A 15,903-nucleotide genomic window follows, 5' to 3' on the forward strand; every position below is an offset into this window, starting at 1 on the left:
CTCAAAAATCAGCTAGAAGTGAGTTACTAGGTTTTGCCTTTGGACGGGAGAACTGTAAAGGCAGACATCTTGACAGGTGTACCTTCCATCCATCCATCATCTTCCGCTTATCCGAGGTCGGGTCGCGGGGGCAGCAGCCTAAGCAGGGAAACCCAGACTTCCCTTTCCCCAGCCACTTCGTCTAGCTCTTCCCGGGGGATCCCGAGGCGTTCCCAGGCCAGCCGGGAGACATAGTCTTCCCAACGTGTCCTGGGTCTTCCCCGTGGCCTCCTACCGGTTGGACGTGCCCTAAACACCTCCCTGACCAGATGCCCGAACCACCTCATCTGGCTCCTCTCGATGTGAAGGAGCAGCGGCTTTACTTTGAGTTCCTCCCGGATGGCAGAGCTTCTCACCCTATCTCTAAGGGAGAGACCTGGAAACTCATTTGGGCCGCTTGTACCCGTGATCTTATCCTTTCGGTCATGACCCATAGCTCATGACCATAGGTGAGGATGGGAACGTAGATCGACCGGTAAATTGAGAGCTTTGCCTTCCGGCTCAGCTCCTTCTTCACCACAACGGACCGGTACAACGTCCGCATTACTGAAGACGCCGCACCGATCCGTCTGTCGATCTCACGATCCACTCTTCCCTCACTCGTGAACAAGACTCCTAGGTACTTGAACTCCTCCACTTGGGGCAGGGTCTCCTCCCCAACCCGGAGATGGCACTCCACCCTTTTCCGGGCGAGAACCATGGACTCGGACTTGGAGGTGCTGATTCTCATTCCGGTCGCTTCACACTCGGCTGCGAACCGATCCAGTGAGAGCTGAAGATCCTGGTCAGATGAAGCCATCAGGACCACATCATCTGCAAAAAGCAGAGACCTAATCCTGCGGTCACCAAACCGGAACCCCTCAACGCCTTGACTGCGCCTAGAAATTCTGTCCATAAAAGTTATGAACAGAATCGGTGACAAAGGACAGCCTTGGCGGAGTCCAACCCTCACTGGAAATGTGTTCGACTTACTGCCGGCAATGCGGACCAAGCTCTGACACTGATCATGCAGGGAGTGGACCGCCACAATAAGACAGTCCGATACCCCATACTCTCTGAGCACTCCCCACAGGACTTCCCGAGGGACACGGTCCAATGCCTTCTCCAAGTCCACAAAGCACATGTAGACTGGTTGGGCAAACTCCCATGCACCCTCAAGAACCCTGTGGAACTGTGGACAGGTGTACCTGTGGCCACTAAATGCCTCTTAAAGTTACTTTCAAGTTGAAAAGCTGTAAAAGAACGGGACTCTCGCTGCTGTGTTGGATCCATTATGGATTGAACTTTCACAGTATCATGTTAGACCTGCTCGACATCCATTGCTTTCCTCCTCTCCAAGGTTCTCATAGTCATCATTGTCACCGACGTCCCACTGGGTGTGAGTTTTCCTTGCCCTTATGTGGGCCTACCGAGGATGTCGTAGTGGTTTGTGCAGCCCTTTGAGACACTAGTGATTTAGGGCTATATAAGTAAACATTGATTGATTGATTGATTGAAAAAAAAGGGATACCGTGCGGACAATATGTCCCTGACCTCATTCAGGAGAACGCCACGCTAAACAGCCCCTCCAAGGTTGCCATCTGTGAGCGGGCTAAAGAGGATACTGAGCACCAAGGCAACGAAGGCAAGTAGGGTCATGCAGAGCCGGAGGTGGGCCACGTTGTACTCGCCCTGGGTCTTGGCCAGGCGATAAGTCAGCGCCGACTGCAGGGACACAAACAGCATGCTGGTGGGGAAGGCGATGCACGCTCCGACATAGTGGAGGATTTTGGCATTGTCCACCTGTCACACAGGAAAAAAAAGGGTTTGTCAGAAGTTGATTTCATAGCTGAGTGAGAGGCAGAAAGTGCTGTGTCGGCAAAGTGCAATAAGAAACAATACACAAAATGACATTGGACTGCAGCTCCCACTGCAATATCCACACAGACAATTCCATTCTACAGCATTACTCATTTAGAGTTTTATCTGCAAATTGTTCAGGACTTGTGACCGTGCACGATTCTGCAAGATCAAAATGTTGTGGCTTCGAAGACATATGACCATTGAGCCACACTGAACATTCTTGCACACGAGGCTAATCTTTAAAGGGGAACATTATCAGCAGACCTATGTAAGCGTCAATATATACCTTGATGGTGCAGAAAAAACACCATCTATTTTTTTAACCGATTTCCGAACTCTAAATGGGTGAATTTTGGCGAATTAAACGCCTTTCTGTTAATCGCGCTGGAAGCGATGACGTCAGAATGTGACGTCGCCGAGGTAACACACCCACCATTTTCATTTTCAACACATTACAAACACCGGGTCTCAGCTCTGTTATTTTCCGTTTTTTTGACTATTTTTTGGAACCTTGGAGACATCATGCCTCGTCGGTGTGTTGTCGGAGGGTGTAACAACACTAACAGGGAGGGATTCAAGTTGCACCACTGGCAAGAAATCTGCCGCCAGACCCCCATTGAATGTACCAGAGTGTCTCCACATTTGACCGGCGATGCTAAGTCAGACATGGCACAGAGATGTATGGATAACCTGCAGATGCATTTGCAACGATAGTCAACGAAATCACAAAGGTGAGTTTTGTTGATGTTGACTTATGTGCTAATCAGACATATTTGGTTGCGGCGTGACTGCCAGCTAATCGATGCTAACATGCTACGCTAATTGACGCTAACATGCTATTTACCGGCGGTGCTAAAGCAGACATGGCACAGAGATGTATGGATAACCTGCAGATGCATTTGCAACGATAGTCACAGAAGTCACAAAGGTGAGTTTTGTCGATGTTGACTTATGTGCTAATCAGACATATTTGGTTGCGGCGTGACTGCCAGCTAATCGATGCTAACATGCTACGCTAATCGATGCTAACATGCTATTTACCGGCGGTGCTAAAGCAGACATGGTACAGAGATGTATGGATAACCTGCAGATGCATTTGCAACGATAGTCAACGAAATCACAAAGGTGAGTTTTGTCGATGTTGACTGCCAGCTAATCGATGCTAACATGCTACGCTAATCGACGCTAACATGCTATTTACCGGCGGTGCTAAAGCAGACATGGAACAGAGATGTATGGATAACCTGCAGATGCATTTGTAACGATAGTCACAGAAATCACAAAGGTGAGTTTTGTTGATGTTGACTTATGTGCTAATCAGACATATTTGGTTGCGGCGTGACTGCCAGCTAATCGATGCTAACATGCTACGCTAATCGACGCTAACATGCTATTTACCGGCGGTGCTAAAGCAGACATGGCACAGAGATGTATGGATAACCTGCAGATGCATTTGCAACGATAGTCACAGAAATCACAAAGGTGAGTTTTGTCGATGTTGACTGCCAGCTAATCGATGCTAACATGCTACGCTAATCGACGCTAACATGCTATTTACCGGCGGTGCTAAAGCAGACATGGAACAGAGATGTATGAATAACCTGCAGATGCATTTGCAACGATAGTCACAGAAATCACAAAGGTGAGTTTTGTCGATTTTGACTGCCAGCTAATCGATGCTAACATGCTACGCTAATCGACGCTAACATGCTATTTACCGGCTCTGCTAAAGCAGACATGGCACAGAAATGTATTGATAACCTGCATATGCATTTGTAACGATAGTCACAGAAATCACAAAGGTGAGTTTTGTCGATTTTGACTGCCAGCTAATCGATGCTAACATGCTACGCTAATCGATGCTAACATGCTATTTACCGGCGGTGCTAATGCAGACATGGTACAGAGATGTATGGATAACCTGCAGATGCATTTGCAACTATATTACGTTTCCATCCACCCACATTTAATGCGAAACAAACACTTACCAATCGACGGATTTAAGTTGCTCCAGTGTCAAAAGATGCGAAAGTCCTGATCGTTTGGTCCGCACATTTTACCGGCGATGCTAACGCAGCTATTCGGCCATGCTATGGCTATGAATAGCGTCAATAGCTATTTGCTCCAATATTTTCATACTCCAACCATATGTTTCAATACATGCGTAATCTGTTGAATCGCTTAAGTCGCTGAAATCCGAGTTTGAATCCGAGCTAATATCTTGCTGTGGTATTCCCATTGTTTGTTTACATTGGCAGCACTGTGTGACGTCACAGGGAAATGGCCAGTGTCTTCGCAGAGAGCGAAAATAAGGCACTTTAAAGCTTTGGGGGCGGCATAGCTCGGTTGGTAGCGTGGCCGTGTCAGCAACTTGAGGGTTGCAGGTTCGATTCCCGCTTGTGCCATCCTAGTTACTGCCGTTGTGTCCTTGGGCAAGACACTTTACCCACCTGCTCCCAGTGCCACCCACACTGGTTTAAATGTAACTTAGATATTGGGTGTCACTATGTAAAGCGCTTTGAGTCACTTGAGAAAAGCGCTATATAAATATAATTCACACTTCACTTTATTTAGGGATATTCCGAGACCGGTAAAATTTTGAAAAAAATTTCAAAAAATACAACCAGCCACTGGGAACTGATTTTTATTGTTTTTAACCCTTTTGAAATTGTGATAATGTTCCCCTTTAAAGATTCATAGATAGCGTTTTAAGAAATGCGCACACGGAACTATGCATAAAACTAAGAGTGCTGACAAAACCAAAACCACAGCGGGAGTTTCGCAATATGAATTATCGCATATGCAATATTTAAATGGCCACCCGACGTAGAGCAGATGAACTACGATATAATTAATTCAGTGACGTGTAAATTGTAGCTTGTGTGTGTGCGGGTGTTTACGTGTGAGCCTGATGCATCATGTCCTGGCCTCGCTGACTAATTGCTATCATTTAAGTGATGGTGTAATGATGCATTAAGCACTCACTGCTCTACTTCCTGTATGCAGGAGGACAGTGTAGCAAACGGAGACAGTGATGGAGGAAAGGAGGCCAGTAGGGACTATAGAATGACAACATTGACATCACAACTGCTAAGACAAAGAAGTGAACAAGCTTTTTGAGCAGGGATGTCCAAAGTGCGGCCCGGGGGCCATTTGCGGCCCGCAGGGAATACTTTAACGGCCCAATGGCACATTCTAAAAATATGATTTAAAAAATACATAACATAAACAATGGTATTAAAGAGCAAACGTGAAATTTAACAAGAAAATGTTGCAATTTTGACTCTAATAACACATCGGACTGTCTACCCCGCAGGTTTGAGGACCAGTCAGAGACAATTTCAATCAATCAATCAATGTTTACTTATATAGCCCTAAATCACTAGTGTCTCAAAGGGCTGCACAAACCACTACGACATCCTCGGTAGGCCCACATAAGGGCAAGGAAAACTCACACCCAGTGGGACGTCGGTGACAATAATGACTATGAGAACCTTGGAGAGGAGGAAAGCAATGGATGTCGAGCGGGTCTAACATGATACTGTGAAAGTTCAATCCATAATGGATCCAACACAGTCGCGAGAGTCCAGTCCAAAGCGGATCCAACACAGCAGCGAGAGTCCCGTTCACAGCGGAGCCAGCAGGAAACCATCCCAAGCGGAGGCGGATCAGCAGCGCAGAGATGTCCCCAGCCGATACACAGGCCAGCAGTACATGGCCACCGGATCGGACCGGACCCCCTCCACAAGGGAGAGTGGGACATAGAAGAAAAAGAAAAGAAACGGCAGATCAACTGGTCTAAAAAGGGAGTCTATTTAAAGGCTAGAGTATACAAATGAGTTTTAAGGTGAGACTTAAATGCTTCTACTGAGGTGGCATCTCGAACTGTTACCGGGAGGGCATTCCAGAGTACTGGAGCCCGAACGGAAAACGCTCTATAGTCCGCAGACTTTAGAGCGTTTTCCGTTCGGGCTTAGAGTGAAAAGCAAATTATATTTTCACTCGCATACAAATCATTCTAACTTGGATTGTGTCCCTGGCTGGGAGACTCTCCCGAAGGACACTGCAGCGAAGACACAACAAACTCCCTTCTTGTCTCTCATGGACACACACCTGTTGTTGTTGACTTTGGACCAGCGACCGCACAATACATCAAGGCCGCGGGACAGAGACACACTGCGGGCTTACACACGCACACACAAAAATATATACGCCATACATCCCCCCCAACGCCCTCGATGCAAATCCCGTAGGGGTGATAATAATAATAATAATAATAATGGATTAGATTTATATCGCGCTTTTCTATTGTTAGATACTCAAAGCGCTCACAGAGAAGTGGGAACCCATCATTCATTCACACCTGGTGGTGGTAAGCTACATCTGTAGCCACAGCTGCCGTGGGGTAGACTGACGGAAGCGTGGCTGCCAGTTTGCGCCTACGGCCCCTCCGACCACCACCAATCATTCATTCATCATTCATTCACCGGTGTGAGCGGCACCGGGGGCAAAGGGTGAAGTGTCCTGCCCAAGGACACAACGGCAGCAATTCGGATGTCAATAGGTGGGAAGCGAACCTGCAACCCTCAGGTTTCTGGCACGGCCGCTCTACCCACTACGCCATGCCGCCCCCAATGATGAATGGATGGTCAGCGCCTGAAGAGCTGCGGCCTACCACCATGACTTTGAACTACCTTCCCTCTGTTACTACATATCTGGAGATGTATGTTGTAATATGTAAATGTGCTTTGCTATAGAGGTTTTTTCCCCACTCCAGACTGGGCCCCCTTAGGAGCCCAGTCTAGATTGTATTTTTTGACTCATCCTTCCCCAGCGTTGACCTTTTTCCCATCTTTTACAAGGCGCCTTATGGCGACCCATCAGCGTTCTGGTTCTGTAACCCTGTACACGGTTTGTTTGTCTAATCTTGAACAGGTTTGTGCTGAAAATAAAGTTTTGTTGTACTTGTGCAATGACAATAAAGACCTATCCTATCCTATCCTATCCTATCCAAAGCGTCCATGCAGGCTGTTTCTTCCTTTAAAAAAAAAATGTATCAAAATCAATGTCTTTATTAATTATTGACCTATTCAAGGCACCAATTACGTCATATTAAATATTCCACTTTGAGATATTTTTTGTGTAAAATGTTGCATATTTTGTGTTTGCTACACGTTTTTGTTTTAAAACGAACAAACAAAAAACATAAACAACAATAAAACTTGTAATTGACGGATGTATCTGAAGTTGATCTCGAGTTTATTGTGTTGAAAGTAAACAAAATAAATATAATTAATTTTTTAAGAATTTAATGAATGGGTTCCCTCCGGGTAGTCCGGCTTCCTCCCACTTCCAAAGACATGCACCTGGGGATAGGTTGATTGGCAACACTAAATTGGCCCTAGTGTGTGAATGTTGTCTGTCTATCTGTGTTGGCCCTGCGATGAGGTGGAGACTTGTCCAGGGTGTACCCCGCCTTCCGCTCGATTGTAGCTGAGATAGGCGCTGTCACGCCAAATTTTTTCCCTCTACAAAAACCTTCCCCCCCATTTGCTTCCGGGGTCATGATTAATACAGATGTTTTGTTAACGCTATATTATAAAAATATAACGCTATGTTATAAAAATACAGACGTTTTGTTAACGCTATATTATAAAAAAAATTTGAAAAATGAAAAAAAAAACAATTTACAAACACAAGCTATGGGATGACGTAAGAGGAAACGTGAGGAAACGTGACCCCGGAAGAACTCTAACTTTCCTCATCCACAAATCTTTTATCCTCGCTCAAATTAATGGGGAAATTGTCGCTTTCTCGGTCCGAATAGCTCTTGCTGCTGGTGGCTATGATTATAAACAATGTGAGGATGTGAGGAGCTGTCACGCCAAATTTCTTCCCCCCTACAAAAACCTTCCCCCCCCAATTACTTCCGGGGTCATGATTAATACAGACGTTTTGTTAACGCTATATTATAAAAATATAACGCTATATTATAAATATACAGACGTTTTGCTAACGCTATAATATAAAAAAAAAATTTAAAATGAAAAAAAACAACAATTTACAAACACAAGCTATGGGATGACGTAAGAGGAAACGTGAGGAAGTGTGACCCCGGAATAACTCTAACTTTCCTCATCCACAAATCTTTCATCCTCGCTCAAATTAATGGGAAAATTGTCGCTTTCTCGGTCCGAATAGCTGTTGCTGCTGGTGGCTATGATTATAAACAATGTGAGAATGTGAGGAGCTGTCACGCCAAATTTCTTCCCCCCTACAAAAACCTCCCCCCCCCCCATTTACTTCCGGGGTCATGATTAATAGACGTTTTGTTAACGCTATATTATAAAAATATAACGCTATATTATAAAAATACAGACGTTTTGCTAACGCTATATTATAAAAAAAAATTTAAAAATGAAAAAAAAAAACAATTTACAAACACAAGCTATGGGATGACGTAAGAGGAAACGTGAGGAAACGTGACCCCGGAAGAACTCTAACTTTCCTCATCCAAAAATATTTCATCCTCGCTCAAATTAATGGGGAAATTGTCGCTTTCTCGGTCCGAATAGCTGTTGCTGCTGGTGGCTATGATTATAAACAATGTGAGGATGTGAGGAGCTGTCACGCCAAATTTCTTCCCCCCTACAAACCCCCCCCCCCCCCCCATTTACTTCCGGGGTCATGATTAATACAGACGTTTTGTTAACGCTATATTATAAAAATATAACGCTATATTATAAAAATATAACGCTATATTATAAAAATACAGACGTTTTGTTAATGCTACATTATTTAGTGAATTATATTTATATAGCGCTTTTCTCTAGTGACTCAAAGCGCTTTACATAGTGAAACCCGATATCTAAGTTACATTTAAACCAGTGTGGGTGGCACTGGGAGCAGGTGGGTAAAGTGTCTTGCCCAAGGACACAACGGCAGTGACTAGGATGGCGGAAGCGGGAATCGAACCTGCAACCCTCAAGTTGCTGGCACGGCCACTCTACCAACCGAGCTATACCGCCCCCAAAAATGTTTTAAAACAATTTACAAACAAGCTATGGGATGACGCATTTACTTCCGAGGTCACGTTTCCTCTTATGTCATCCATAGCTTGTGTTTGTAAATTGTTTTTTGAATTTTTTTTTTTTTATAATATAGCGTTAACAAAACGTCTGTATTAATCATGACCCCGGAAGTAAATGGGGGGTAAGGTTTTTGTAGGGGGGAAGAATTTTGGCGTGACAGCGTAAGCGCCCCCGAGACCCCAAAAGGGAATAAGCGGTAGGAAATGGATGGATGGATGGATGGATGGATGGATGGATGGATGGATGGATGGATGGATGGATGGATGAATAGGACCGTTTTGGATCCCCAATAATTTTAGTGTGATTTTTTTTTTAAAGTGCCATCCATCCATCCATCCATCATCTTCCGCTTATCCGAGGTCGGGTCGCGGGGGCAGCAGCCTAAGCAGGGAAGCCCAGACTTCCCTCTCCCCAGCCACTTCGTCTAGCTCTTCCCGGGGGATCCCGAGGCGTTCCCAGGCCAGCCGGCAGACATAGTCTTCCCAACGTGTCCTGGGTCTTCCCCGTGGCCTCCTACCAGTTGGACGTGCCCTAAACACCTCCCTAGGGAGGCGTTCGGGTGGCATCCTGACCAGATGCCCGAACCACCTCATCTGGCTCCTCTCCATGTGAAGGAGCAGCAGCTTTACTTTGAGTTCCTCCCGGATGGCAGAGCTTCTCACCCTATCTCTAAGGGAGAGACCTGGAAACTCATTTGGGCCGCTTGTACCCGTGATCTTATCCTTTCGGTCATGACCCAAAGCTCATGACCATAGGTGAGGATGGGAACGTAGATCGACCGGTAAATTGAGAGCTTTGCCTTCCGGCTCAGCTCCTTCTTCACCACAACGGATCGGTACAACGTCCGCATTACTGAAGACGCCGCACCGATCCGCCTGTCGATCTCACGATCCACTCTTCCCTCACTCGTGAACAAGACTCCTAGGTACTTGAACTCCTCCACTTGGGGCAGGGTCTCCTCCCCAACCCGGAGGTGGCACTCCACCCTTTTCCGGGCGAGAACCATGGACTCGGACTTGGAGGTGCTGATTCTCATTCCGGTCGCTTCACACTCGGCTGCGAGTGCCAATGCTCAAAAAAGAATAATGAATTAAAATCAATGTTGTTCTGACTTATTGACCTTTTTAAAGCTACAATTATTATGTAATTTGAAATATTCCACTTAAAAAATTTCATTTGGTGAAAATATTGCATATTTTGTTTTTTCTATAAAAAATGGTTTTCTTTGACAAAAGGAGCATACAATTTTTTTTTTAAATGTTATATTGACAGATAGATCTAAAGTTGATCAAGAGATTTAAGCCTATAATAATAATAATAATAATACTAAATTATGACACATTTTTAATATTTTTTGACCAAAACCCTTTGGTGTCCCCTGGATCAAGCCTGAGTGGAGGCCTGAATGTATATTTTTAATAAATATATTGTATTGGTTTTTAAAATAAAAAAATATCAAAATGGCCCAAGTTTGCTTAGATTTTTCAGTGTGTGGCCTTGAGTTGAAAAAGTTTGGACACCCCTGGCTTTGAGCAACAGGACAACATTAATAGAACAGTTTCTTCAGGGTGTCTTTTGGTGGCAGCTGAGTCACATCATTAGACCAGACCGGGTCGGTTTCTACTCTGCCTTAAAAATAGCTAAATACACTTACTGGATACAGCTACAAAAACATACACAATTCTTGGAAGTTCTATGGTACCGTGATCCAATACAATCCATCCTCCCTCCCTCACATTGCATTATTGCAGCGCTGTATTACTACAACATTCATAACCTATTTAGACTCCTATATTTTAATTGTGCCAGTTGAACATTATAACGAATCGCTTTAAATACAACTCTGATTACACAACACGTCGACTTATGCCAGGGGTCGGCAACCTAAAATGTTGAAAGAGCCATATTGGACCAAAAATACAAAAACAAATCTGTATGGAGCCGCAAAAAAATGAAAAGCCATATTACATACAGATAGTGTCTTATGAGATATAAATTAAATCAAGAGGACTTAAAGGAGACTAAATGACCTCAAATATAGCTACAAATGAGGCATAATGATGCAATATCAATCAATCAATCAATCAATCAATGTTTATTTATATAGCCCTAAATCACTAGTGTCTCAAAGGGCTGCACAAACCACAACACAAACCACAACGACATCCTCGGTAAGCCCACATAAGGGCAAGGAAAACTCACACCCAGTGGGACGTCGGTGACAATGGTGACTATGAGAAACCTTGGAGAGGACCGCAGACTGTATGTGGGCAACCCTCCTCCTAGGGGACCGGAAGCAATGGATGGGGTCTAACATAAATGATAAATGGGTTGTACTTGTATAGCGCTTTTCTACCTTCAAGGTACTCAAAGCGCTTTGACACTACTTCTACATTTACCCATTCACACACACATTCACACACCGATGGAGGGAGCTGCCATGCAAGGCGCCAACCAGCAACCATCAGGAGCAAGGGTGAAGTGTCTTGCTCAGGACACGACGGACGTGACGAGGTTGGTTCTAGGTGGGATTTGAACCAGGGACCCTTGGGTTGCGCACGGCCACTCTCCCACTGCGCCACGCCGTCCCTGATACATGATACTGTTCAATCCATAGTGGATCCAACACAACCGTGAGAGTCCAGTCCAAAGTAGATCCAACACGGTAGCGAGTGTCCCGTCCATAGTAGAGCCAAGAGGAAACCATCCCAAGCGGAGGCGGATCAGCAGCGCAGAGATGTCCCCCAGCCGATACATATGTACAATATGTACATAAAGCTAGCCTGAATAGCATGTTGGCATCGATTAGCTTGCAGGGGCCAAATATGTCTGATTAGCACTCCACACAAGTCAATAACATCAACAAAACTCACAATGTTAAAAGTTTGGTGGACAAAACTGAGACAGGAAAAGAAGTGGCGTAAAACACTACCAGAAAGTAGGAGAAAGCTACACATGTAAACAAACTGCGGTGAGTTCAAGGACTGCCAAAATTAGTAGGACAAAACGGCGCTCGGCAAATACTTGAATCAGTGAAGCATGTTTAATGTAAACAGTGTGCTTTATAGCAATTGGGGAGGTTTGCATGTTTGTCCTCCTGCAAAAAACATATTAAAACAAAAAAATATATTTTTTTCCCCTGATCTTTGTCCATTTTTCATATATTTTTGAAAAAGCTCCAGAGAGCCGCGGGTTGCCGACCCCCGACCAGTGCAGATCCCAAATACACAAAGACAGATACCACTCTGTAATTTGTGTCGGTTTCACATAATAGGTCCCCTTAAAGGGCTGATTAAAACTAATTAAATTGATGCGTTTTGGGGTTGTTGTTTTTTTTTAATGCTGTTTGTTGTTTCATTCATCCATCCACTCATCCATCTTCTTCCATTTAGCCGAAGTCAGTTAAAAAGCCCAGACTTCAATCTCCCCAGGTACTTCATCCAGCTCTTCCTGGGGGATACCTAGGCGTAAATTGAGAGCTTTGCCTTCCGGCTCAGCTCCTTTTTCACCACGACGGACCGACGCAGGTCCGCCTGTCGGTCTCACGATACACTCTTCACTCACTCGGGAACAAGACTCCGAGATACTTGAACTTTTCCACCTGGGGCAAGATCTCGACCCCAACCCCTAGATGGCACTCCACCCTCTTCCGGGTGAGAATCATGGACTCACACTTGGAAGTGGTAAAAACATAGTTTCTGTTGTCTAAAGATTGGTACAGATTATAAATGTGTGCTGCTAGTACAAGAACATCGCACACAGGTTCAATGTGGAGGGAACATAATGCCAGTATTATACACCAAAAAATGTATTTAAATAGGGTGGATTGCACCACTTTTCAACCGTACTCACGGTTTTAGTACTTTTGTAGTCTTTCCACCATGTCATGAGTCTTCCCTGCGGCCTCCTTCCGGTCGGACACATCCTAAACACCTCCCAGGAAGGTGTCTGGGGGGCATTCTGACCAGATGCCCAAACTCACTCATTTATCTCCTCTCGATGTGACCAGCGGATTCACTCTAAGCTCCTCTTGGATAACAGAGCTTCTCACCCTACCTCTAAAGGAGCGCCCAGCCACCTGCTTGTAAGTGTGATCTTGTCCTTTTGGTCATACCCCAAAGCTCATGACCAAAGGTGAGCATAGGGACGGATATCGCCTGGTAAATTGAGAGCTTTGCCTTCCGGCTCAGCTCCTTTTTCACCACGACGGACCGACGCAGGTCCGCCTGTCGGTCTCACGATACACTCTTCCCTCACTCTGCAACAAGACTCCAAAGTACTTGAACTTTTACACCTGGGGCAAGATCTCGTCCCCAACCCGAAGATGGCACTCCACCCTCTTCCGGTCTTAGTACTTTTGTAGTCTCTCTACTATGTCCTGGGTCTTCCCCGTCGGACGCATCCTAAACACCTCCCAGTGAGGTGTCCGAGGGGCATTCTGACCAGATGCCCAAACTCACTCATTTATCTCCTCTCGATGTGACCAGCGGCTTCACTCTGAGCTCCTCTTGGATGACAGGGCTTCTCACCCCACCTCTAAAGGAGCGCCCAGCCACCTGCTTGTACCTGTGATCTTGTCCTTTTGGTCTTACCCCAAAGCTCATGACCAAAGGTGAGCATAGGGACGGAGATCGATCGGTAAATTGAGAGCTTTGCCTTACGGCTCAGCTCCTTTTTCACTACGACGGACCGACGCAGGTCCACCTGTCGGTCTCACGATACACTCTTCACTCACTCGGGAACAAGACTCCGAGATACTTGAACTTTTCCACCTGGGGCAAGATCTCGTCCCCAACCCCTAGATGGCACTCCACCCTCTTCCGGGCGAGAATCATGGACTCACACTTGGCTAAAAACATAGTTTCTGTTGTTTAAAGATTGGTACAGATTATAGATGTGTGCTGCTAGTACAAGAACATCGCACACAGGTTCAATGTGGAGGGAACATAATGCCAGTATTAAACACCAAAAAATGTATTTAAATAGGGTGGATTGCACCACTTTTCAACCGTACTCACGGTTTTAGTACTTTTGTAGTCTTTCCACCATGTCCTGGGTCTTCCCCATGGCCTCCTCCTAGTCTGATACATCCTAAACACCTCCCAAGGTGGTGTCCAGGGGCATTCTGACCAGATGCCCAAACTCACTCATTTATCTCCTCTCGATGTGACCAGCGGATTAACTCTGAGATCCTCTCGGATAACAGAGGTTCTCACCCCACCTCTAAAGGAGCGCCCAGCCACCTGCTTGTAACTGTGATCTTGTCCTTTTGGTCATAACCCAAAGCTCATGACCAAAGGTGAGCATAGGGACGGAGATCGATCGGTAAATTGAGAGCTTTGCCTTACGGCTCAGCTCCTTTTTCACCACGACGGACCGACGCAGGTCCGCCTGTCGGTCTCACGATACATTCTTCCCTCACTCGGGAACAAGACAACAAGGTACTTGAAATTTTCCACCTGGGGCAAGATCTCGTCCCCAACCCCTAGGTGGCACTCCACCCTCTTCCGGGCGAGAATCATGGACTCACACTTGGCTAAAAACATAGTTTCTGTTGTCTAAAGATTGGTACAGATTATAGATGTGTGCTGCTAGTACAAGAACATGGCACACAGGTTCAATGTGGAGGGAACATAATGCCAGTAGTTCACACAAAAAAATCAATCAATCAATCAATGTTTATTTATATAGCCCCAAATCACAAATGTCTCAAAGGACTGCACAAATCATTACGACTACAACATCCTCGGAAGAACCCACAAAAGGGCAAGGAAAACTCACACCCAGTGGGCAGGGAGAATTCACATTCAGTGGGACGCCAGCGACAATGCTGACTATGAGAAACCTTGGAGAGGACCTCAGATGTGGGCAACCCCCCCCCTCTAGGGGACCGAAAAAAAGTATTTCAATTCAACTGTGCACACGGTCTTAGTAGATCACAGGCAATTTTAGCAAGTTTGCACACACTGTTTAGCTAGTGTTACTTGGCTCATAGTAGATCAGACCCTTACTCTTGACTCTAAAGGGCCGAAGTCAACCTGGGTTTATTACAAACCCCGTTTCCATATGAGTTGGGAAATTGTGTTAGATGTAAATATAAACAGAATACAATGATTTGCAAATCCTTTTCAACCCATATTCAGTTGAATGCACTACAAAGACAAGATATTTGATGTTCAAACTCATAAACTTTGTTTTTCTTTGCAAATAATAATTAACTTAGAATTTCATGGCTGCAGCACGTGCCAAAGTAGTTGGGAAAGGGCATGTTCACCACTGTGTTACATCACCTTTTCTTTTAACAACACTCAATAAACATTTGGGAACTGAGGAAACTAATTGTTGAAGATTTGAAAGTGGAATTCTTTCCCATTCTTGTTTTATGTAGAGCTTCAGTCCTTCAACAGTCCGGGGTCTCTGCTGTCGTATTTTACGCTTCATAATGCACCGCACATTTTCGATGGGAGACAGGTCTGGACTGCAGGCGTACCACGAAGCCACGCTGTTGTAACACATGCTGAATGTGGCTTGGCATTGTCTTACTGAAATAAGCAGGGGCGTCGATAAAAAAGACGGTGCTGAGATGGCAGCATATGTTGTTCCAAAACCTGTATGTACCTTTCAGCATTAATGGTGCCTTCACAGATGTGTAAGTTACCCATGCCTTGGGCACTAATGCACCTCCATACCATGACAGATGCTGGCTTTTGAACTTTGCGTCGATAACAGTCTGGATGGTTCCCTTCCCCTTTGGTCCGGATGACACGATGTAGGATATTTCGAAAAACAATTTGAAATGTGGACTCGTCAGACCACAGAACACTTTTCCACTTTACATCAGTCCATCTTAGATGATCTCGGGCCCAGAAAAGCCGGCGGCGTTTCTGGATGTTGTTGATAAATGGCTTTCGCTTTGCATATTAGAGCTTTA

The 15,903-nt window shown here is 45.2% G+C and overlaps 1 protein-coding gene across 1 annotated transcript in view; it reads right to left on the reverse strand.

Moving 5' to 3' along the window:
* zgc:154058 (Transmembrane protein 150A-like) overlaps positions 1-15,903 on the reverse strand; it is a 123,657-nt gene that overhangs the window by 1,843 nt on the left and 105,911 nt on the right. The window contains exon 7 of the mRNA XM_061910108.1: positions 1,644-1,821. Within this exon, the coding sequence (XP_061766092.1) occupies positions 1,644-1,821 (178 nt within the window). The remainder of the gene's footprint in view (positions 1-1,643; positions 1,822-15,903) is intronic.

Source organism: Nerophis ophidion, linkage group LG09, assembly GCF_033978795.1.
Source record: "Nerophis ophidion isolate RoL-2023_Sa linkage group LG09, RoL_Noph_v1.0, whole genome shotgun sequence".
Lineage (NCBI taxonomy): Eukaryota > Metazoa > Chordata > Actinopteri > Syngnathiformes > Syngnathidae > Nerophis > Nerophis ophidion.